The sequence below is a fragment of the Balaenoptera borealis genome, assembly GCF_965194805.1.
Source record: "Balaenoptera borealis genome assembly, chromosome: 5".
NCBI lineage: Eukaryota > Metazoa > Chordata > Mammalia > Artiodactyla > Balaenopteridae > Balaenoptera > Balaenoptera borealis.
The window spans coordinates 2,613,281-2,639,135 of NC_138862.1; the positions used below are offsets into that span (position 1 = coordinate 2,613,281).

Genomic DNA, 25,855 nt, shown 5'->3' on the forward strand with positions numbered 1-25,855 from the left:
GGGTCTGCTCTGCGTTGTGGTGCGCGGGCTTCTCATTGTGGTGGCTTCTCTTGTTGCAGAGCTTGGGCTGTAGGCGCACGGGCTTCAGTAGTTGTGGCACGCAGGCTCAGTAGTTGTGGCGCACGGGCTTCAGTAGTTGTGGCACGCAGGCTCAGTAGTTGTGGCTCGCGGGCTTTAGAGCGCAGGCTCAGTAGTTGTGGCGCATGGGCTTAGTTGCTCCACGGCATGTGGGATCTTCCCAGACCAGGGCTCGAACCCGTGTCCCCTGCATTGGCAGGCGGATTCTTAGCCACTGTGCCACGAGGGAAGTCCCTCCAACAACTTTTATAAGTGGACAAATATAGAACTTAAAAGAAGATGGTAAATTATTATCACAGCCCTGTGAAGATTAACTTGCTTAGCTTGCAAGTGGAAAACTTATTTTTCGAACTACTTTTTGACTATTTGAAAGTCATAATGGCACTCCTTGCCTCTTAATTCTGGGTTTATTCATTCAAACGATGTTAGGTAACGATTACAGAATCAAAATTACCTTTTTTTTTTTTTTTTTTTCTTTTTTGCCACACTGCGTGGCTTGCAGGATCTTAGTTCCCCCACCAGGATGGAACCCAGACCCTGGCAGTGAAAGCACCGAGTCCTAACCACTGGACCGCCAGGGAACTCCCCCAGATTACTTCTTGATTGTTGATAATTTATGGCAGGACTGGATCCAGCTTATCTTTTGTGGACGTAACAGTCCCACAGAGTTGACAGCAGAGCACCCGGGGTCAGTGAGCAGCAGTGCTCCTGGCTCCTCCACCTCAGGGGAGCAGTGTGGTGGGTGGGTGGGATTGAGGCCCAGTGTCCAGTTCTGCTTCTGCCACTGACCGGCCCTGTGTTCTTGACTCTGTGACCCTCAGGTTCATCTTCTGAGGAAAGAGTCTTAGACCCCAGATGATGATTAAGGTCTGCCCCAGCCCTGGACTTGTGTGGCTGCTTTGAGAAAAGGGGGCCGTGAGCCTTGCCTCCTGGATCAGGTGACAGGCTCTGAGCGGCAGTGGGTCTTTGGTGTGTGCCATGTCATTGAGCTAATGTCCCTAGAGCAGTGCTTCTCAGCTTTGGCAGTAGAATTCTCTGTTATGGAGAGTGTTCTGTGCATTGTAGGAGTTCAGAAACATCCCTAGACTCTACCCGTTAGAGGCCAGAAGCAACCCCCAGGTGTGACAACTGAGAATGTCTCCAGATGTTGCCAGTTGTCTCCTGGGGGCAAAATCATCCTCCCTTGCCACTTTGAGACTACTGCCCTAGAGCACCACCTTAACCCGTCATGTACATAGACAGAAAGGTTTATGATACTCCTGGATATTAGAGGTAATTGTTGAGAGAGATTTTGAGATTGCTGAAGGCTGTTTTGGTTTCTCTGTCCCCTGGGCATGCTTCTGACATGTTTGATTTAGTCTAGTCATATAACGGTCTTGCTAATTCAGGAGAATTTGGTATCTGTTGTCTACAATATCCAGTTAATCACAGAAATTCTCTTAATCGTCTTTCAGTGGTTTGTCTTGGATAATTTGAGTTACTGTGTAATCTTTCCTTAGATAATGTCCTTCCTTCAGTTGACAGAGTGTGGCCCAGATAATGAGCTGTTGTTTTGTGGAATTGGAGTGTTTCTTTGGAAGCTCATGTCCCTTTTATCTAGCTCAGTGAGGAGATAAACACAGTCAGCCTTAGAGTTTTCCAGACTAATGGAATGTAAGAGGAGGTTTTGTATGTGTTGGATCAGAAGGACCTCACAAAGAGCTCCATTGTATCCTTAAGATCTGGGATTAAGACTTGAGAGAAGTAAGATAGAACTTCAGTGAATCCCTGGGGACATAACTTTCAGGGTGAATTGTTGATTTTTCTAGGTGAAGGCAAGTAAATTGGCCAATTTTATAGAATGTGACACTAAAGAGACCTGAGCATTAATCTGTTCCTGTAAAGAAGTGGCTCCAGGCAGGACAGAGAAGAGGAATTGTTCACAGATTTTGGACAAATCCATATCCTCAACCATTAGAGTTTTTTTAAACAGGTAGCATTAAGTGGTTGTGGGGCTGGTACAAGGAATTACTAGTCCTTTTTCTATTAAGCTGGTCATTGGTGGCCTATGGCCTTCCGTGGCTTCAGCTCTAGAGAAGATGAGGTAAAGATGAGAAGAATCATCTGGAGTCTTTTGGCTTTTACCCCAATTGTTTAACTCTGTCCATAGAATCTTTTACTGATAGGGATTCTGGGACTATAGTTAATTTTTTGGTTTCTTATTATTTCTTGAATCATACATAGTATGGGCAAATAATATTTAGAGAGGCTATAATTTGTGTATAGGAGAATTTTCTGGGACTTCTAAAAATTATCCTTCTGTAGTGCCTTTTCTTTATCTGTTCCATTTACAAAATAAACATCTGTCCATTAAACTTTGCAGGGGCTGTGTCCCAGAGAAGGGAGGAGTATCTTTCTGATAATGGTCTCAGAGTCACAGTTACAGGTTGGGAGAAAAGAAAGATGCTGGGAGTCTTTCTTTCCTGAGGGTGCAGTTGCATGTTAAGGGAAAGAATGTGAACAGATTGAAAGAACAGGAACTATGCTTGTAGATGAGCCGTAGGAAAGTTGGGGGTTCTGCTTGGAGCTGCTTCCGTCATGGTGGGTCAGCAGGTGATAGCGTTTGGCTGGCAGTGGCACTCTGTCACCATAGGCCTTGCCCTTGAGTTTTCTGTGACTGGGCGTCCTAACAGTCAGAGCGTGCTCACTCCACGGTGGAAACTTATCCAGCCCGGTGAGGCAGGTTTGGCAGGTGAAAGCGCGAGGAGGTCGTAGGAGGTATGGGAACATTTCCCAGGAGTCATGTTGACACTGCAGACTGACAGCAGCGAGCAGGGAAGGACAGTCGACTCACCCCTCTCAGCTGGCCCTCAGGTTACAGGGTGTTTCTCTCTAGCCTGACTTCTCACCACAGAAGCCAGATCCCTCAAGTGGGAGAGGAACTGGATTCTGGGAGCCACTTCCCAGTGGGACTGGGCATTCCCTCCAGCTCTAAGGGGGTTTCCAGACATAGTGTACAGAGGCAGTTTCCAGATTGAGATTACCCATGGCCTTTGGCCCACTCCCCACCCTGACAGCCAAATAATTGACTTGATAAGAAAGTACCACAGCAAATGCAAAGAAACAAAAACCAAACAGTAAATCAGAGTCACGGTATTCATAGAGGAAACTTTCTTATGTTTCTTTCAAAAAATGTGATGTAGTGTTAGTGCTTCAGATGAGTGGTTTATAGAGAACAGGTCCAGAATGAGCAGTAGAGACTGAGTAATCCACTGAACATGACAATCATATCCCCACTGTTATTATTACTATATTTACTTTTTAACAGCTTTATTGAGATAAAAATATACCATACAATTTGCCAACTTAAAGTATATAATTTGATGGCTTTAGTACATTCATGTAATTGTGCATCCATCTCCACAATCAATTTTTAAACATTTTCATCACCCAAAGAGAAGCCCTGCTAACCTCAGCCATCATTCCCCAATCCTGCCATTCTTCTAGCTTTAGGCAGCCAATCTACTTTTTGTCTCTATAGATTTGCCTGTGCTGGACATTTCATATAATGGGACCATATAACATGGGGTCCTTTGTGACTGGCTTCTTTCATTTAGCATAGTGTTGACAAGGTGTCCATGTCATAACATGTACCAGTACTTCATTCCTTTCTATGGCTGAATAATATTCCATTGTTTGGCTATACCACATTTATCCATTCATCAATCAATGGACATTTGGGTTGTTTCTACTTTTGGTTATTATGAATAATGATGCTGTGAAAATTTGTGTAAAAGTTTTTGTGTAGATATATGTTTTCATTTCTCTTGGATATACAGCTAGGAGTGGAATTGCTGGGTCATATGATATGACTTTTAGCATTTGAGGAACTATCAGACCATTTTTTGACAGTGGCTGCACCATTTTACATTCTCACCAGCAATGCATGAGGTTTCTCCACATACTTGCCAACACTTTAAAATTATTTTTTTCGTTATAGCCATCCCTAGTGGGTACGAAGTAGTACTTTGTCATGGTTTTGATTTGCATATCCCTGATGGCTAATGACATTGAGCATCTTTTCATGTATTCATTGCCCATTTGTGTATCTTCTTTGGAAAAATGTCTATTCAAGTCCTTTGCCCATTTCAAAATTAAGTCATTTGAGGGACTTCCCTGGTGGTGCAGTGGGTAAGACTCCCTGCTCCCAATGCAGGGGGCCTGGGTTCAATTCCTGGTGAGGGAACTAGATCCCACATGCATGCTGCAACTAAGAGTTCTCATGCCACAACTAAGGAGCTGGTGAGCCGCAACTAAGGAGCCCGCGAGCTGCAACTAAGACCCAGTGCAATCAAATAAAAAGAAAAAAAAATTGTCTGATACAGCCACTATGGAGAACAGTATGGAGGTTCCTTAAAAAACTAAAAATAGAACTACCATACGACCCAGCAATCCCACTACTGGGCATATACCCTGAGAAAACCATAATTCAAAAAGAGTCATGTACCACAATGTTCTTTGTACCTCTATTTACAATAGCCAGGACATGGAAGCAACCTAAGTGTCCAGTGACAGATGAATGGATAAAGAAGATGTGGCACATATATACAATGGAATATTACTCAGCCATAAAAAGAAACGAAATTGAGTTATTTGTAGTGAGGTGGATGGACCTAGAGTCTGTCATACAGAGTGAAGTAAGTCAGAAAGAGAAAAACAAATACCGTATGCTAACACATATATATGGAATGTAAGGGGAAAAAAAATGGTCATGAAGAACCTAGGGGCAGGACAGGAATAAAGACACAGACATAGAGAATGGACTTGAGGATATGGGGAGGGGGAAGGGTAAGCTGTGACAAAGTGAGAGAGTGGCATGGACATATATACACTACCAAACATAAAATAGATAGCTAGTGGGAAGCAGTCACAGCACAGGGAGATCAGCTCAGTGCTTTGTGACCACCTAGAGGGGTGGGATAGGGAGGGTGGGAGGGAGGGAGATGCAAGAGGGAAGAGATGTGGGGACATATGTATATGTATAACTGATTCACTTTGTTATAAAGCAGAAACTAACACACCATTGTAAAGCAATTATACTCCAATAAAGATGTTAAAAAAATTGTCATTTGTTTTTTTATTATTGAGTTATAAGAGTTCTTTGTATATTCTAGATACCAGTCCCTTATCAGGCATATGATTTGCAAAACTTTTCTCATTCTGTGGTTGTCTTTTCACTTTCTTGATAGTGTCTTTTGAAGCAAAAAAGTTTTAATTTTTGATGATATCCAGTGTGTTTTTTCTTTACTTGCTGTGTTTTTGTTGTCATATCTAAGAAACCATTGTCTAATTCAAGGACATGAAGATTTACTCCTGTGTTTTCTTCTAAGAGTTTTATAATTTTAGCTCATACATTTAGGTCTTTGATCCATTTTGAGTTAATTTTTATGTATGGTGTGAGGTAGGGGTCCAGTTTTTATTTCTTTGCATGTGAGTATTCAGTTGTCCCAGCACCATTTGTTAAAAAGATTATTCTTTTATCCTTTCTGCATTCAGTTGTCCTGATCCCCTTCTTGAAAATCAGTTGATCATAAATTTGAGTGTTTATTTCTGGTCTCTCAATTCTACCATTGATCTGTATGACTGTCATTATGCCAGTACCTTATTATTATTTCTATTGTCGAAAATAAGACAGAAAATTATTACAACCTGAAGCAAAAATATCAGACATAATATGTCTCAACTCTTTATATTTCTTATCAGCATACATAATTCACACTAGTTTCATTTCTTAAATTATATAATTACTATGGTAACTTCTAGAAATATTTATAAACTTTAAAGAAAAATGAACCTAGAAAAAAAAAGTACATTTTAACAGAAAATTAAACCAGCAATCCTTTGTAGTCCTATGGTTGACTCATAAGCATCCCAGACAGACTGACAAATACTGGAGCTATCTGAGCAGGAATTTATTCACGTTTATTTTACTACATAGTTTGCTTGGAATGTAGCATTGGCATTTGCTATTATAATACTGGATACATGATAGGGGACTTCATTTACCAGTAAATTTGTTGTGTTTTGTTGGGTGTTGTTGCCTGCTCTGATACAGTGTACTTTTTTTCTTCAGTGATGTATTAGTGATGTTCCTGTTATCTGTTGCTGGGTAACAAACTGCCCCCAAACTTTGTCTTTAAACAACAGTAGTCATTTATTTTGCTCGGGAACCTGCAGCTTTCTCAGGGCTTGGCAGGCAGGATTTGCTGCTGCTCTGCTGTCTGGGGCCTCAGCTGGGGTGACTCAGATTGCTGAGGGATGGAACAGCTGGGGGCCAGTGGGACATCTTCCTATCCTAGTGTAGTCCCAGGCTTCTCCCACTGTGTGCTTTTTCTGTAGTCTGCATCACGGCAGCCTCAGGAGAGTCAGATTTCTTTCCTAGCGATCCAGGGCTCCTAGAGCAAGTGGCGAGAGACGGAGGTGGAAGCTGCCAGGCTCTTTCTGTCTTGCCTGGAAAGTCACGCAGCAGCTGCGCTGCTTTCTGCTGGTCACACTTGAGTCTTAGGGCAGGAGCAACCCAAGGTCTGCAGACCAGAGCCGTGGTTTGCTGGGATGTCGTCTCTGGAAACTACTAAAGTATGTAGCTAGAATGTATGTTTTCCTGGGGGGGTTCCTGTATGTAGTCTTAACATGAAGAATGTCTTCCCCAATAAACTACCTTAAAATGACTTTGAGTTTATGATGCCAAATGCTTCATTTCCCCCCAAGTATTTCTTTAGTAAAACTAGAGTGTTTCATATGGTAGAAAATAGAGTCACCAGGTTCAAATTCATTGAACACAGAAGGTTACATTTGTATCAGTTAAGGGTCCTGTCTTCAGTAAAGTTATAGCTGTCATGAAATTATATACCAAATAGCACCAATGCAAGGAAAGAGGCAAAAAGTGCTGGAAGGACAAGCAGAAATGGGAAAATAAAATGTGTTAGGTTTAGGAAACTTTAATATATCTCTTTTGATCCTCCTCAGCTCAGATAAACAAAAATAAATAGGAATGTCCGGGATCTGATTCCATAAAGTTGTTTTGGTAGCATAGATGAAATTTTATATTGTGCCATTAGGTTACCGTTAATCAAAGCAGAACAAATCAGTGATAAAATTCATCTTCCATTCTCGATAGTTATTAGCAAACTAAAAATAGAAAACACTTCCTTAAACTCGTAGAGGGTCTCTGCTGGAACCATCCGGTAGACACCACACTTAAATGTGAGTTACTAGAAGCATTTCCACTGAAGTCAGGAGAACGAGGCCGCTGCTGCCCTGCTCGTCTCCACCCCGGCCGGCTCATTTGGGTTGGGAATTGTAGTCACTTTGAATCATGCTTTATTGTTAGACCTAGCTAAAGAAAAATCTTACCGACACATACGTAAATATTCTGGACCACTGACGTGTCCTCACAGGTATTCGGGAATGTGATGGAGCCAGCGTTATCTGCAGCGGTGTCCAAGGGAGCCCGTGTAGTGACTTGGTCTGGTCCCCACGCTGGTTCTGTGGGGCCTCAAGCATGAAGAAACGTGATACTTGCTGACCCACAGCAGGATGTACGGTTTAGAAAAATTTCTTTTTGGAATCAGTTTTTGTATTCTCTCTTGACCTCATGATTTCAGTTTGGTATTCTGGTTTAGAGTCATTAGGATTTCACTCCCAGGGTTGAAAGAGGATTTTAGTGTCCTTGGTCCCAGATAAAGTAATCAGCCCCTGCCTTCTGTTTGGACCCTGACTGCCCATAGCTGTTTAATCCAGTATTCTGGAGCCTGGTGTCCACTTGCTGTGCTGTGGTCAGGCTGCAGACATATTTAGACTCAGTGCTCTGTTCCACTACCGAGGCATTCGCTAATCACAGCGGACGTCACTCACCGTTTTAGTAACTGCTGTGGTTGTCAGTTACCCTATCTGGGCTGTCAGCTCTGTGGATAACTATTCTGTGTGTTCATTGGGTCTGCTAGGAGAAAAACAGCAACACATCCTCTATCTTGGACAGACTTTTGACGCTTTGTTTCATCTTTATGTTGCAGATGTAGCTGCCATAGCAAGTGGTCGTGAATTCCTGGTTAACTCGAGTCGGGTGCTCTTAGACACCATACTGCAGCTTCTGGGAGACTTGAAGCCGGGACAGTGCACCAAACTCAAAGTGTACGGTGGATAATATTTAAAAGTTCATGTTTATTTACATAGTAGTTAGAATTTGCTGATTGGGCCCCTTTTTCAAGCAAATGCACTTAATTTGGCTATAGTTCTAAAAAACAGAAGAAACAAATTTCCCGGAGAATTAAGGGATACACTCTCTATTCAGTACTATTTTAGGAAAATAATATAAACAAAAGGAATGTTCCCGCCTTAGGGCAATCACTGAGTCCCAAATACTATCATGGGTGAACTTCAGGGTGAACTTAGAATAGGTGATGGTTTTGACAGCACCCCACTTCCAGGAGCCAGAATCCGGACTTATTTTCCACTGGTGTTTAACAAATTACCACAAACTTATTGGCTGAAACAACACCTACTTCAAGGTCAGAGGTCTGAGTGGGCTTGGTTGGGTTCCCTACAGTGTCTCAAGTGGCCCAAATCAGGGGTTGTCCAGGCAGGGCTCCTTTCCAGAGGCTCTGCACAAGAATCTCTTCCATGTGCATCCAGGTTCCTGGAAGAATCCAATTCCCTGTGTTGATAGGACTCTGGTCCCTGTTTCCTTGCTGGCTGTCAGGCGGGGCCACGTTTAGCTTCCAGGGCTGACTGAATTCCTTATCACGTAACCTCACCCCATCTTCAAGTCACAACAGCTCGCCGAACCTTTCTTACACTTCAGAACCTCTTGGATTTCCTCCTCTTTTACCCGCCAGAGACAACTCTCTGTTTTTGATGGGGTCACGGGTTTATATTTGGCATAACTGGATAAACTCCCTTTTGATTAACTCAGCACCAGCTGATTAGTAACGTTAATTGCATCTGCAGAGTCTCACTGCCTTGACCAGGCAACTTAATGTGACCAGGGTGTTTTATGTCTCTCTCTGTGTGGGTCAGGGCCACCCTGGGTTTGGGGGCTGAGTGGTAAACTGTTGGTTTGGTGGTTCTTAAAATTCTGGTCTTCTTCCCAATCCACCTGCAGAGACATTTACTTGCTTACTTGACAGTCTTCCATCTGACCCCCGAGCACAGCCGTGTGCGGGCTGTCAGCCTCAGACCCCTCTTGGGATCCCTGTGCAAAGCGGCCTGAGGCAGGTCTTGCCGCTCCGTTCTCTGTGGCCACCTTCTGATACGCACACTGTTTACCCACTTTCTCCATCGCTGCTAATGTCCAGCCTTGAGTCCTCCGGAACTAGGACCCTTCTTGTACTACAAGCAAACTTCCTTTTCTTTTTGGCCTCTCCACCCCTTGATTGTAGTTTGCCTTTTTCTTGGGGATTTTGCTTTCCTTGCCACCTTCATGATCAAAGGCTGCTTATTTTCAGCAGCTTGGGTGCCTCAGACCCAGAGATGGGGATTTTTAAAAATAATTATTTAGAGCAGTTTTAGCTTCACAACAAAATTGAGAGGAAGATGCAAAGATTTCCCATATACCCCTCTCCCCCCGCCCCCCATGCGTAGCTTTCCCTGTTATCAACATCACTCACCAGAATGGTGCATTGTTTACCGAGGGTGAACCAACTTTGGCACGTCACAGTCACCCAAAGACCATAGTTTACCTGAGAGTTTACTCTTGGTGTTGTCCATTCAGTGGATTTGGACAGGTATATTGTGACACACATTGATTATTACAATAGCATACAGAGGGCCCTGGGTTTATCATCACGTGATCTCCAGCCTCTGAGGTGGTGGCCCTGCCGTGGTCCTTGGACATGTACTCTCTTGCTCAGCTCCCTCCTCCCACCACTCCCCGAGCCTCGCTCAGACGCCTGCTGCTCCCTGCTTCCCTTTCCTCCACGGCCTCCCCTCCGCCCAGCTAACCTGCGTCCCTCACCGCCACCTCCTGATGCTCTGACCCTGGACCAGCCATCCACCTTCTCCCTTCCTGGTTGCGGTGATGCTTGAGGAGAAGGTTTCAAACGCACAGAGTCATGCCATTTCACCCTCGCCTGGTCCTGAGTCCCCCTGGGACCCTTCTCTGCATCCTTATCAGGGCCACTTTAATCTCCACAGTGGCTGGGTCAGACTCAGACTCTCTCTGTGACGCCAGCCACTGCGCTCTTCTTCGGTCCTCTGTGGGGCGGGCGCTGTTATCCCAGCAGGTGGCTTTCCTTCCTGCTCCCCAGGGAGAACCGAGGGCTGTGGGCCTGAGCTTTCTCATCTCACTGCCTCACTTGTTTACACCCTCTCACCCTCACTTTCTTCTCTCATGGGGCCTTTTGGGGTTTCCAACTCTAGTTTTGATTAGCTGTGCTTTTGATTAGTTGCCCTCTGGGATTTTGCTCTATTAGTTGTCATCTCTTGCTTCGGCATTTCCAAGTTCTCCCTCCCACTGGCTCCTTTTCAGCTGACTTTCTCCCAGTTGTGCTGTGATCACCTTCAGCAGCGCCCTAGGGTCCATATCAGAGCATTTGCCAGCTCTGCTAGGATTTGGGTGGCTTTGGATTTTCCACGACATGACACATTTTCCTGGAATGAAGGGCTGGCTTATGTTGCCCTGTTCCTTTTGCTTCCCTTGAAGTCCCCGTGGGCCCTTGGGGTTAGTGGCCCCTTATAACAGACTTGATTCTACCGAGGGGCCCCAGGGCCACTTCTTTGGTGACAAGTGGGACATTGTGACTTGGTCTCTGTGAGTTCTTTCAGGGTTACGTCTTCTCAGGCCATTTAATTTCTCGATAGCTCCAGTTTATCTGCCTTTTTTTTTGGAAGACCCTTTTTAAACTCTCCAAATCTAGAAACTTCCAACATCTGGTGGTGAGACACCAGCTGGCCCTGAGGGCCTCTCACGGTGCTTTTTGCTGCCAGCAGGAGGGCTGGGTCGCTGCTTGCTGTGGTGGTGTGTCTTTTAAGCCTTGGCTTCCGTACCTCCAAGGGGTTGACCTTCTTGCTACACCAACCAGGTCTGTGTTCTCTGTTGATAATTTTTAACATTCACATCAGCCTCTCAGGTGTCTGCTCCATATGGCCACTTGATAGAACTGTGGGCAACCCCAGGCCGGCCCTAGACCAGGCTCTGTCTGCCAAGGCTGGGGAGGTCAGTGCTGCCTGGCAGGGGCTCTTGTCCACCTCTTCTCTGTGCATTTCTTCTTACTTAGCCAGCACTCGGGCGTGAAGTGTCCAGAGACTCCCCGTCCTCACCAGCATCGGTCCTTCTCCTTCCACCTCCAACCATGGGGCGTCAGCCTGGCACACACAACGTCTGGTGCAGGCAGCTTCTGTGCTGTGTCTGGGGTCGCACGCTGACCTTGGGATTCCGAGGGCCACCAGGTGTCATGCTGGCCTTGAGCCTGGTACGATGGACCCTCAGAAACTCCTGGTGGTGGCTTGTTTCCCCACTGCTGTCATGTGACACTGGTGTTGCCGTTCCCCTTGACACTCGGTAAGAGCTGGACAAACACAATTTTTGTTTCTCATCGGAGATCTGGATTTCAGGAATTAGGATTACTTCCAGACTTTTAAATTCTCCCTGGTTTCTTTTGCACTTAACTTTCTCATTAACTTTGTCTCATTGCCCATCCTTCATTATGATTTTACCAGTCCTTATTGACACAGGCCTGGGACAGGTAACCCACTTCTGCATACTTACTCCAGGGAAAGTTCTACCCATAAACCCCAGGACACGTGTGCAGAAGCCTCATAGCAGCTGTGTTTGTTATAGCACACACTAGGAACTGACCTAAACCTCTGTCAGCTGGAGAATAGAGAAGTAAGTTGTGATCAGTAGGTTGGGACACATCAGTGAAAATACATTCGAGCTATACAAACCAACACGGACAGGCGTCTCACGGTGGTGGGGAAGGTCACTGCGGTAGGCGCTGCTGATACAAGCGGCGAGCAGGATCGTCAGGCTCTGTGCATCTGCCGGAAAGGCATGTGGAGATGCACGCCTCTCTCCCGCAGCAAACGAGGATGGTGGTTCCCACCCGCCTGAAGTCCGAGTTCAGGTGGAGTTCACGAAGGGGATTTGACTCTGGTGAGGAGGTTTCTTTCTTAACCAGGGAGGTGGGTGTCGTGTTGTTCTGCCTTTTTGTGTGTCTTCTCTGTTAAGTAGTGGATAAAAATTAATCTAAGGTACTTGATTAGGATTACGTTTGGTATAGGCCACAGATTTTTAAGCTCTGCCTTGACTGGGGAGGGGGCCCGAGTCTAAAACAAGCATGTTCACTAGTCGGTTACTGTATCCTCTTTAAAAATCGATGGGCCTCTAACTGCGAGTTGCTGTCCGTCATTTGGTCTGAAGTGTCTGCCTGTATTGCTCTGCCAATTGCTTCTTTCTCATGTAACATGTGCAGTCTTCTCTAAGAATTTTACTACTCTTTGTTCCTTAAAATTACTTGATGGTGCTAATTTGGCTACTTTAGATTTTAGTCAGTTTTGGATGACTGATTTGTGGGTTTTGTTTCAGGCCAGTAGACATCACAAGTCATGCCTTTTGGTTTATTTTTATTGTTGGTTTGTTTTGAAGTACTGGGTGTGTTTATTCTTTGTTGCTTCTAGGTTACAAGTTATAATTTCTTTTACAATGAAGAATAAGGTAGCTCACTTGCATCACCTTTACTTTGAGTGCCTCAGCCTTGGACTTCAGACTGTCTGGAGGGCTTTCTGACTTCCCACCAGGAGAGCCAGCTCAGCTTCCAGGCGCAGGCCTCGTGTATCTAGGTGGAGAGAGGGCCTTGTCTATTCAAGGAGAGTTACTTTCGTAGCATTTTAAGTTTACTACTACCTTTATTTTAGCATTGCTTTCAGTCCTTTTGTTATCAATGTCAGATGCCTCTAAAATTCTCAAGACTGCAGAGATGGGGAAATCGCTCTTTTGCAGCCCATTAATCCATTTATAATGTATCTTCTGCTTAGGTTCATGGTAGGAAGCAGAATTTACCTACTTTTTTTGTCATTGGAAGAAAAAAATGACTCCTAGTACTACAGTAGTTTGGGAAATGACATTTCCTTTTAATACTGAAGTAGCAGAAGAGTGAATTGAATGGGCGGTCTCTTTTGACCTGACAGTTGGAACTTTGATATATTATTTACAGAGTACTTTTGGTTGGAGTAGAAATGTTGGAATAGAAAGCATTTGCATAAGAAACAGGAAGTGGTTCAGGGTTTGTTGTTTGCTAAGTCGTGGTGTGACCTTGGAGGAGTGTCTGGTCTTCCGAAAGATGTAGCCTGGCAGTAACATGAAGTCAGGTGGCACCATGGCCGTGGCAATTACTTTTGTTCCATTTTAGCTTTTTTTTTTTTTTTTTTAATATTTATTTATTTTGGCTGTGCCGGGTTTTAGTTGTGGCACACGGGATCTTAGTTGCAGCATGTGGGATCTAGTTTCCCGACCAGGGATCAAACCCGGGCCCCCTGCATTGGGAGCGCAGAGTCTTACCCATTGGACCACCAGGGAAGTCCCTCATTTTAGCTTCTTAAGGTTGGCTGATTGTGACCAAATATGAAATTTTAGAGACATTTGTCAGTTTGTGTTTTTGCCATCTCAAAGTTAAACAGCAGTCAATGAAGAATTTCAGCTAGACATATTATCTGGAGTTTGCCCCATATGTCAGTTATCACCCAGATATTAACTTTGCCTTTTAAGATCTAGAGAAGATTGGCTTATTTTCTTTTCATTCTCTAAAGCAGGGGTTGGCAAGCTTTCCTCTAAAGGGCCACATAGAATATTTTAGGCTCTGTGGACCAGGCGATCTCTGTTGCAGTGACTCACTCCTGCTGTTGTAGCCTGAAAGCAGCATAGGAAATACATTGAATTTTAAGGAATTCCAACTATCTGTGTTGGTGATCTGAACTTTTCTCTTCTTGAGATCCTGGATTAGAGATCTCAGAAAATTCTAGTTAATGTGTTGAAGTTTCCTCATGAATATGACATTTGAACATCCCTTAATAACTCATTAAATGGTTACTAGTGCATAGATTTTGGATATGTGTAAAAATTGTCAGGAAAACTTGAAAACATTTGTAATTTTGGCTCATTTTGTGGCCTGTGGGGAGGTTGAAAGTCGTAATTTGAGGCCTGGGCATTACTGTTCTCAAGGGTGCTAGTCTGGTGTTATCTTCTTGGACGGTAGCATTGCCTTGACTTTGAAAATGCCCATGGAAATAGGAGGAGAGACAGACCGTCTCCGCACGCTGCCCTGCTGAGGCTCTCAGTCGCTGGGAGCTGGTTCGCTTTCCATATTGAACCCGAGCGCTTCTCATGTCCCAGGTACTGTACCAGCCTATGTGTCTGTAAAGACAAATCAGCCGTGGAGCTTGCTTTTGACAAACAAAGCTTAGTGGGGAAACCAGCTATTTTAACAGAAAACTGTAATAAACATTTTTCATGGCATGCATGTATGCGTGTACCATAATTTAATTGATCCCTTCTTAATGGACTGAATCGCTATTACTGATTTTCCTTTTGCCTCAGGCTCTAATATGTCTTGGCATGGTACTGTTACTGATCCCATCTTGATTTTAAATTTTGATATATTGCTTATTATGGAATTTTTGCAGTAGTTCTGATTTTAAAAAGTTGCATTACAATATATTTTAAAAACCTTGGTTACTAAGCTTTTTTGGCACCCCTTACATTTGCAACCAAAGCAAGCGCCTTGCTCTCCTCACCCTGGCCGGCCCTGCTGGTTAAATGTTCGGTTGTGCACACATAGGACACTGCAGGAGATGGGCTGTGGGCTCTGGGCTCTGGTACCTTTTCCTGAAGAGAACTGGTGTTTGTCCTAACAGGCAGTTAGCTCTTCCTGACTCCTAAACCCTGGCTCCCCTGAGGTGGTCAGTGCCAAATCTGTGCCTCGTTCCGTGGTTTCCTGTCACTCTCCACTGGGCTCCTTAGTGTCTGCCTCGTCCAGTGGCCAGGTCAGAGCCGGCCGCAGCCTGGGCAGATTCTGCATGCTCGCTAGTGCTCCCCTTGTCTGGCACCTGCCTTTCTGGGCTTCCTCCTCCCTAGCTTTGCTCCATTTGCTGCAATTTCTTTAGCTCTCTTTTTAAAAAGTTTATTTAATTTATTCTTTTTTGGCTGCATTGGGTCTTCGTTGCTGCGCGCGGGCTTTCTCTAGTTGCGGTGAGCGGGGGCTACCCTTCTTTGCGGTGCGTGGGCTTCTCATTGCGGTGGCTTCTCTTGTTGCAGAGCATGGGCTATAAGCGCCTGGGCTTCAGGAGTTGTGGCTTGTGGGCTCAGTAGTTGTGGCATGTAGGCTCCGTAGTTGTGGTGCACGGGCTTAGTTGCTCCGCGGCATGTGAGATCTTCGCGGACCAGGGCTCGAACCCGTGTCCCCTGCATTGGCAGGCGGATTCTTAACCACTGCGCCACCAGGGAAGCCCTTCTTTAGCTCTTTTCTGTTTAGTATTTCTCCTTTCCCAGGTGTCAGTTACCCTTGAGTTTTACAGTTTGATTATTAAAGTTTTCATTCTTGTAAGTTCTACTAGGTTCTTTTTTGAGTTGCCTGGTTATTTATAATACTCAGTAGCTCATTGATGATGTTTTAAATTTCTTTTTTGAATTATTTATACCTATTAAACATAGCTGTTTTCTATTTGGTAATTGATACTTGTATCTGATAATTTTTTTTATGCTGGCTCTGTCATTGGTTCTTTGTGCTGTTACTTTAAGGTCTTATTTTTCATGTGTTTTGTGATTTTTATTATGAACTTAAAATTGTTAGCACTGTATTTGTGAGACTTCTTTGAGGACCCAGTTGAGGGTCCTTTCCTTTAAGAGAATGTTTCTTGTGGCCGGGTGGCTGGAGAAGCTCCCATCCCAGGTCTACTTTCTTATTAAAATTATTGGCTTGTGGATTTTCAGGCCATACAAAAAGTATGCATTCATGCCAAGCTTGACAGTTCACTCTTTCCTGGCTTTCTGAAGGGGTCTGTGCTCTGAAGTCCTGTCTTGTGTTGGTCTGAGGCTTTTCTTTCTGTCCCTCTGCACAAAGGCACTAACGCTGACATTCTGTGTCTCTGGAATCTGTCATCTTTAGGGCTCACCTTTCTGAATTTGAGCTCTCACTAAGTTCCTGATTAGAGATGTTTTCCCTTCATTTCTTGCAAGGTCATTCATTTTTTTCAAGACTTTGCAAAATATTTGTGTAGCCTTTTCTATTACTGTACAGTATGAAGTTTTGGGGGTCTCTGTATTCAGCAGTATTATCAGAAACCAGTCCTATAGTTTTCCAGTTTTTAATAATATTCGACTCTGTATTACTAGTTGTGGTCAGTTCCCAAGACCACTTGTAAAACCCTATTTAACTCCAGGTCTGTAGGATTGTTGGTTGTTAGGGATGGTTGGATTGTGGTGCTCTTCATCCCTTTGCTGTGGATTAAACAGGATTGTATGGCCTGACCTGGCCACCCAGACATCATCGGTAGCATTCATTGAATGAAAGGTAGGATTTTAAACAGTGAATTGAACTTTTAGAGTATAGTATACTTATGAATGGAGGGTTATCTGTATATAAATGCAGGATTGGTACTAAAAGAGATTACTCAATAAATTTGGTTTTGAGGTTTCCTGTGCCCATTTTGCATATGTGTCTCTTGATTATGTGAGCTTATAAGAGGTGGTGTTATGTGGCAGTATTGCTGAAGTTTCCCATTTTCAGGTAGCCTCACAGAGACAAATATTATTTCACATACTTCTGCTTACTATACCTGTCATCCAGATTGTGTTAGACTTGGACATCTGAAGTGTGAGGGCACCCCTAAATATGTTAAGGTCCTATGAACCAGGAGATATATTTAGGGTGCTGCAGTGTGGAGGGGCCAGCGTGTCAACACCATTTTCTTTTACATTTCAGGTTAATGCTGATGTCCCTGTACAACGTGAGCATCAATTTGAAAGGCTTGAAGTACATTAGTGAGAGTCCAGGATTCATCCCTTTGTTGTGGTGGCTTCTGAGCGGTAAGGAGGGGCTTTACCTGTGCGTCTCCTTATACACCTGTTCCCCTGTGGCGGGAGGAGGTCGTAAAGTATTAGAGATGAGGGTTGGTCATCCCAAGGTGTTCTCATGCCTTCCGAAAAAAAGATTTTAAATTATAGAAAACTCACTGGTATGCTAAGTTATTTCTAGTTCTGTTTCTGAAGTATTGCTTTCAATTTAGTTATGATTCTGTGACACAAAGAAAAATTATCTAATAAAACAGCTAGTAAGTGGCGTTAACCTGTCCCTTTCACTGTGAACGATACAGCACTATGTATGTTGTCTGTGGCTCTGAACATCAGGTATAGGGAAATCCCGTCGTTAAGCAACGTGGGGAAAAAAGAAATCTGAGAGATTGCAGCTCTGAAGTTCCATCTGTCTATCTATCTATCCATCTGATGTGTTTTTTTGTTTTCTTTGGAATAAAAAGCTGTCTTTACTGTTTCTCCTGCTTTTCTCCCTAACCACCAATTTAACCTAAAATTTTGTCCCAATCTGTTCATCATACTTTTTTTTAAAATAAATTTGTTTATTTTTGGCTGCGTTGGGTCTTCATTGCTGCATGCGGGCTTTCTCTAGTTGTGGCGAGCAGGGGCTACTCTTCGTTGTGGTGCACGGGCTTCTTATTGTGGTGGCTTCTCTTGTTGCGGAGCACGGGCTCTAGGCGCGCAGGCTCAGTAGTTGTGGCTCACGGGCTTCAGTAGTTGTGGCACGCAGGCTCAGTAGTTGTGGCTCACGGGTTCTAGAGCGTAGGCTCAGTAGTTGGGGCTCATGGGCTTAGTTGCTCCGCGGCATGTGGGATCTTCCCGGACCAGGGATCGAACCCGTGTCCCCTACATTGGCAGGCGGATTCTTAACCACTGTGCCACCAGGGAAATCCTGTTCATCATACTTTTTAATACCATGTCTTCAGTAGGAACATACTTCATTCAAGTGTGCAAAAAAATTACCTTTCCTTATTTTTTTGTAATTCAGATCAATCTCTATTTTTGAGCTTCAGTTCCATTTGGTAGTAAATGCTTATTTTTTGTAACAGGTTTTTTGAGGTATAATTGACATGCAATAAACTGCACACATTTAAGGCAAACGACTGATAAGTTTTGATGTAAGTTATACACCCATAAAATCATCATCACAATCAAGATAATGAGCATACCTGTCACTCTCGAGAGGTACCTTGGGCTTCTTGGGTCCCTCCTTCCCGTCCCTCTGTTCCCCTCTTCCCAGAAAATCGCTTGCCTCCTTTCTGTATTACAGGTTAGTTTTCATTTTCTACAGGTTTATATAAATGGAACATGCACTGTGTATTCTTTTTTGCCTCTCTTCTTTCACTCAGCATAATTATTTTGAGATCTATCCATACTGTGTGTATTAATAGTTGATTCCTTTTTATTACTAAATAGTATTCTGTTATGTGGAGAGACTGCAATTGCTTTATGTATTCAGCTGTTGATGGACATTTGGGTTGTCTCCAGGTTTTGGGTCTTATAAATAAAGCTGCTGTGAACATTCTTGTATGTTTTTGCCTGGACACCGGCTTTCATTTCTCTTGGGTCAGCACCTGGGAGTGGACTGTCTGGCTCGCGTAGTAGGTGTTTTTGTGGCACTGCCAGGCTGTGCTGCAAAGTGGCGGCCCTGCTTTGCACCCCCAGCCCCCGCCCGGCAGAGAGTTACTGCCTCGCTTGTGCATATCCTCGTCAGTGTTCGGCATGGTCCTTCTTCTTAATTTTAGATATTCCGGGAGGGGTGTGATATACCTCACTCACTTTGGTCTTAATTTGCATTTATGTTATGACTAATGATGTTGAGCACTTTTTCCTGTGTTTATTTGCCCATCCATATATCTTCTATGATTAAATGTCTGTTCACACCTTTTTGCCCATTAAAAAAAATTGGGTTATTACTCAGCCATAAAAAGGAACAAAATTGGGTCATTTGTAGAGACGTGGATGAATCTAGAGACTGTCCTATAGAGTGAAGTAAGTCAGAAGGAGAAAAACAAATATCGAATATTAACGCATATATGTGGAACCTAGAAAAATGGTACAGATGAACCGGTTTGCAGGGCAGAAATAGAGACACAAATGTAGAGAACAAACGTATGGACACCAAGGGGGGAAAGCGGTGGGGGTGGGGGTGGGGGTGGGATGAATTGGGCGATTGGGATTGACATGTATACACTGATGTGTATAAAATGGATGACTAATAAGAACCTGCTGTATAAAAAAAAATTGGGTTGTTTCAATTGAGTATTGAGGTTCTTTGTATATTCTGTCTACAAATCCTTTGTCAGATATGTAGTTTGCAAATAATTGCTCTCAGTTTGTTGCTTGTCTTTTCATTCTCTTAAGAGCATCTTTAAAGAACAGAAGTTCTTAATTTTTTTGGTGAGGTTTAATTTATTGTTCTTTTTCTTCTATGAATCATGCTTTTGGTATAGAAATTTTTGCCACACGGATTTTTAAAATGTGTTTTCTTCTATTAGTTTTATAGTTTTGCATTTTACATTTAGGTCTGTGATCCATTTTGAGTTAATATTTATATATGTTGAGTGGTATGACCCAAAGTTGTTTTTTGTTTTTTTGTTTTTTTTTGCATAAAGCCACCTAGTTGATCTAACACCATTTGTTTGGAAGACTCTCCTTTCTCCACAGAATTGCCCTTGGACCTTTGTTGAAAATCAAATGACATTATATGAGAGGGTGTAGTTTTTGGACTCTATTCGTTTGTTCTGTGGATCCATTTTTGTAGCATTATGCCAATACCATACTTTATAATAAATCTTAAAGTCAGGTAGTGTAAATCCTCCAACTTTGTTCCTATTTTTCATAGTTGTTTTGACTCTTTCTAAGTCCTTTGCATTTCCATACGAATTTGAGGATCAGCTTGTCACTTTCTAACAACAACAAAAAATCCTGTTGGGATTTTTATTAGGATTGTGTTGAATCAACAGTTCATCTTGGGGAGAATTGACATTTTAGCAATACTGAGTCTTCCAGTCAATGAAATAGTATATGTATGTCCATTTATTTAGATATTGTTGGGAGAGCAGAGGAACTGACCTCCTTTGTTTCTGGTTATCTTTTCAAGGCTGCTTATGTAGTAAATACCCATGAAGGTAGAGATACTGTCTGTCTCCAGAACAAAGGGTGGGTTTGTTTACACTCATGCAATAGGGATAATGCTTCCCTCTGGGGAAAAGGTCTGGCAGGATTACTCCCATTATGAACGATGTGGGTTCCCTGAGCTTGGGGTTTCTCTTCTGTAATGCAGCCCATGGCATGTGCCTGGCCCTGTGGAATTGGGTCTCATTGAGCTGTGCTGACCCTCTGGATATGGCTGTTACCGTGGAGGAGTACTGTTCTTTACCTTGGACACAGGGGTCTTGTCTCTCCTGCCAGCATCCGTGAGACTCTCACATGCTGGCTTATTAACTTGCAAGTAGGGTAAAACCCCAGATCTTCCAAAGCTGTAAGGAGGTGGCCGAGAGGGCTGTGTTTGTATTTTAGGAGGCCTCCTACCCACTAGGGTTGGATATTTGACCAGACAGCTTTATTCTCTTGAGAACGTGAGCCAAGGAACCCATGGAATCAGAGGTGGGTCTCGGGCTAGAGGTGGGTAGCTATCCCGGCTGGTCGCTGTGGGCCACGTGCAAGCAGATGGTGTCAGTCGGCGGGGGTGGGGGTGGGGAGAGGGTGAGGATAATTAAATAAGGGTCCCTAACACTCCTGGAGTGCCAGGCGATGTGTATTTACAGATTTACTTCCCTAAATACCCTTATAAGGCAAATATTACAATTTATGTTTTATATATGAGGAAACTGGAGCACGTAGGGGTGAAGTGACTTCCTCGAGGTCATACAGCTTCTGGGTGGAAGTCCGGGCAGTTGGGTTCCAGGTCCCTTCTCCCAGCCACTCTGTGGACCTCCGCTCCGCAGGAAGTGCCTCTGAGATGGATGCTTAGTTCCCGGTGACCTCTCTCCTTTCCTTGTGTCCTGGTGTGGCGTGGCTCAGACTTAGAGATAGATGTCCTGAAACCTCACGCCCCTCTCTGCTAGCTTGCAGCCAGCGATCCTCCAGCACCTTTTGCCAGTTGTTTACTTTTGCGTAAAAAGCGGGCCTTAGGCTGAATGTTCTCTAGGGCCTTTTCTAGCTCTGGTGCTCCAGAAATGTTCCAGGGCCGAGTGGCAGTCCTTACAGTTTTATTTTAATTTAGGCAGCTCTCTAGGTTGCCAGCAACCCAAGAGTATCGGTTCCTGACCCTCACCAGGGATGGCGCGCTTTGACCAGGGTGGATTGTTCCTGCTTGAACTTTGGGTCCTGTACGGTGGGGGCTGGGGTGAAGTTGCCTTAATGCCACTTTTTGCCCTGGGGCCACCAGGCTTTCTTGCTTATGAAGACAGTTACTGGTTCTTTTGACAGTGTGCACAGCCCAAAGCCTAATAAATCTTTTGAAAGGTCATCATACTTGATGTTATTTGCTATCACAGTCAAATAAAGACAAGGTCTATCAAGCCCAGCATGTTTGTCCCCTGATTTATCTATGGAATTAATTTAACTTAAAAATTGAAATTTGTTATAGAATTTGGTGTGTCTTTTAGCAAGGTGAATATATATTTTATTATAGAATAGGAAAATAGAAACAAAAATAGTTCTCTGAAAAAAGTATGTGCATCTTGGTGCCTGGCAGTGGTGGTGTGATTGTGTTCATAATTCTAGACTGTCATAACTGCTTAGGACTAAGAGAATTTTAAAACTGGCTTATTCTTCTTTGCTTCTAGGTAGATCTGCTTTATGAAAATATACTAGAAAATAAGAATCTCTCTTAACTTTTAAAAGATTTAGGAAAAAAGATTCCATTACTTCTTTCAGTAATTGGTTCCTATATTTGTCAGTTTTCATGTTAGGAAATTTGATGTGTTTTAAAGAATATGGACTTTGGATTCATTAGACCCAGATTGAAATTACAGCTTGTCTACTTGGGAACTTACCTTTTAGGATCCCTCTTTTCTGCTCTGCAAAATGGGGATTTCTACCTCAAGGGTCTTCGTGTACTGCATTAAAATGCAGTAGTGCCTGGGCCAATACCTAACATAGTAGGTGCTAAAGAGGTGTTAGTTTCGCTTTTTATTTATAATCTAAATCTTTTAGGCCACTATGAAAGCTCATTTCCTTTTAATTCCTTTGACCTAAAGGTGGCAGGTTGCTTTCAAGTATCCGGACTTCTTTGATCCAGAGTACAGGACCAGTTGCTGTTAATCATCCCTGACTAAATAATCTCATTTCCTTTAACCTTTGGTGGGTTTCATGTTCCTTCCCTTTATTCAACTGTGTGGCTGGCTTTTTCCCAGGCTTTCTCCAAATTCTTCACATTCCTCTTAAGCCAAAGAACTGGCATGGAACTCTAGCAAATAGCTGATGAGGACAGAGCGTTTTGGGAGGACGGCCATATGTTATGTAACCGTTAATGCAAACTGGTGTTAAGATCACACCTGTAACTTTTTAGTGCTGCATTTCCTACTCATATTTACAATGTTGAACAGACATATAGGCATTTGCTTCCCATCTTACATTTATTTGGTTTATCTAAGTAATATGAAACATTGATAGTTCTACCCAATTTGTATTAATATCTTTAGCCCAGACCTCTCTCCTGAACTCCAGACTCATATATCTGACTATCTACTTGACATCTCCACATGGACATCTAATAGACATTCAAACTCAGTGTGTTCAGACTAAATTCCTAATCTTCCTCCATTTAACTCTACCCACGGCCTTCCCAGTCTTAGTTGATGGTAACTCTATTTTCCCAGTTTCTCAGGCCTGTAAGGACCTTGGAGTGATTCTTGTCTCCTTCTTCTCTGACACCCACGTGCAGTCTGTAAGGAAATTCTGATGGCCCTGCTTTCAAAATGCATCCATAACCTGACCACAGTCTACCACTACCACCAGGTTTTGAGCCTCCCTCGTCTTCTGTTTAAAAACTTCAAGTCACCTCCTGCAGATCTCCCGTCAGTCCATCCTTGTAGACCAGGAATTGGGAGGCAGGGGTATGATGGCATAGGTCCTGGACAAGTCTCCTTACTGAAAACAGTCAAAATGTCTGGTGAGATATAAAAAACACTTTAAAAGTCCTCCTCTGAGCTAGAAAAATAGTGATTATACCCAGAGCACAAAAGCCAAGTGAAAGTGAGATGCCAGAGAGGTTAACAGAGACCTGAGCTAACTCCTGTTCTGAAGGCATTTGTCAAGATGACCTTTAGTTTCCGTGTCCTAACAGGGTGTGGGGACAGGAAACAAAGCTCAGTTACCACCCTAAATGAGTAGCCGGGTAGGGGACTCCCAACGGTACTTAGCAGCATTGTCAGGGTAGACTGAAGGTACTCTTCCGGCCCTTGGAGACTACAGGAAGGTGGCCTGTTTGACCTTAGGGACTGAACACAGTGGGGGAAAATCTCTTCTGAGAATAACCATAGGTTGTAGTGGAGGAAAAATGTCCTCTGAGAATTAATCACTGTAGACTGGTTTTCACGCAGCTTCGAAGCCTGAATTCAAACCACCCAGGCGGTCCTCGTTTAGAGAACAATGCACATCCTTTCTGGAGGATTCTTTGACTCCAACCAGTTCATACAGATAAGGTTCCAAGAGTCAGAGCTCACATATTAAAAATTACAAAAAGCATGGGAAGTATCATTAGTGAAATAACATGACATAGACCCTAAAGAAGATTTCAGATCTATGAGTTATCAAATCAATATAAAATAAGTATGTTTACTGTGTTTAAAGAAATAGAAGAAGGGATTAATATATGAGTAAAGAGTGAGAGATTGTGAAAGTGACTGGGCAGATCTGAAAAAGGGTCAAATAATATTTCTGGAAGTGAACAATATAATGATTGCAATTATAAATTTATTAGACAGCTTTAACAACAGATTAGACATAGTTGAAGAGATAATTAGATTGATGCAGACAGTTCTGAAGAAATTATCCAGAGTGAAGCACAGAGAGGCAGAGATGGAAAATTGGAGTGGGCAAGAGACACAGAGGAGAGACTGAGCACACGCATCAGCGTTCTGGGAAGGGAGGGGAGAGTGGGTGAGACAGAAGCAGCGTTCGAGGAGGTAATGACTGAGAAGCTCCCCCCCCTTGTTTACACTGAATCTGAGAAGTCCACCTGACTGTAAGCAGGATGAAGGGCAAGGAATCTGCACCAAGACACATTGTAATGAAAACCAGAACATTACAGAGAGGAGATCTGAGAAGCAGGCAGACAGAAAAGATGTATACCTTCAAAGGATAGACACGTAGACTGACAGTTGACCCCTTCCCAGCAACAGTGCAGTATCTTAGCACGGAGAGAAAATAACTGTGAACACGAATTTGTATGCTTCTTCCCCCCAGCCAACAAATAGCTTTCAGAGCAAGGGTGAAATAAAGACATTTCAGACAAACAAGAACTGAGAGAGTCTGTCACCAATAGACTTTCCCAGTAGGAGCTTCTAAAGGGTGTGTATATATATATATATATATATATATATATATATACACTTCAGGAGGAGCTTGATCTCAGATGGAAAGTGTGAGATGCAAGTGAGAACAATGATCAGAGACGGTAGCATATGTATCAATAAGTCAAAATAAACACTGACGAACAGAAAACCCAAACAGTAGAATACCAAGAGCAGAGTAATAGCATGTGCACTGGGAGGAGGCTAGGCAGAGCGGCGGCATTGTGAGGTCCAGCCCTGTTCAAAACTGAGAGCCGAGATAGTGGCTAATTTCAGACCTTGATAGTATGCAGGTGAAAATTTCTAGGATCACGTGGAGATAATAGAAGTAGACCATATGCCTATAACGTTAATACAGGATAAAATGCAATGTGAAAAATAATTCAAAAGATGGCAAGAAAGAGAGCAAAAATGAAAAAATAAGATGGAAGCAATAAATCCAAAAATATGTACAGTTACAAGTATAAATGGACCAAATAACCCAGTTAAGAGATAGTAATGTCAGACTGGATTTAAAATAATCATCCAGTTATATGTTGTTTATAAGAGATTCACTTAAAACGTAAGAATACATAAAGGTTGAGAATAAAAGGAAAACATACTAGGCAGATTCTCATCACCAGATTCTGTATCACCAGGATATAACATTTTGAACTTATATAAACACTTCCTAATATAGTCTCAAAAATGAAACAACTAAAAACAGTATAAGAAGGAATTCATAAATCCCCCATGATCAGGGACATTTTAACCCACTTCACTCAATACTTGATAACTAAAACAGAACAAACACTCAATAAGGATATGAATGGTTTGAAAAACACAGTTAACCAATCTGCCCCACTGGATGCGTAGAAGACTCCAACTGTACACTTGTCTCAGTTACACGTGGACAACTTATGACAGTGATCATTTCCTGGGGTTTGAAGCAAGTCTCGCATTTCAGATGATAAGAGTCGTATAGCATATCTCCTTTGACCACAATACAGTGAAGGGGGAAATTAATAACAAAAAGAGAATTAGTAAAATCCTGCATGTAGAAATTAAGTAGCCCATGAGTAAAAGAAGAACTCATAATAGAAATCAGATGTTTTGAACTGCATAATGAAAATATTACATATCAAAAATGGTGAAATGCATTTAAATCAGTATTTAGTAGAAAGTTTATCAATTTAAAGAAGAAAGCAGAAAA

At 43.0% G+C, this 25,855-nt stretch overlaps 1 protein-coding gene across 9 annotated transcripts in view; it reads left to right on the top strand.

Moving 5' to 3' along the window:
• Positions 1-25,855, top strand: part of HSF2BP (heat shock transcription factor 2 binding protein) — a 90,440-nt gene that overhangs the window by 27,607 nt on the left and 36,978 nt on the right. For 8 of the 9 annotated variants that reach the window (XM_082393519.1, XM_082393520.1, XM_082393517.1 and 5 more), the window contains exons 6-7: positions 8,130-8,247; positions 17,031-17,134. In XM_082393519.1, coding sequence (XP_082249645.1) covers positions 8,130-8,247; positions 17,031-17,134 — 222 coding nt within the window. Of the gene's footprint in view, positions 1-8,129; positions 8,248-17,030; positions 17,135-17,455; positions 24,688-25,855 lie in introns of those variants that run through there. The other variant, XM_082393523.1, reaches the window with a different exon arrangement.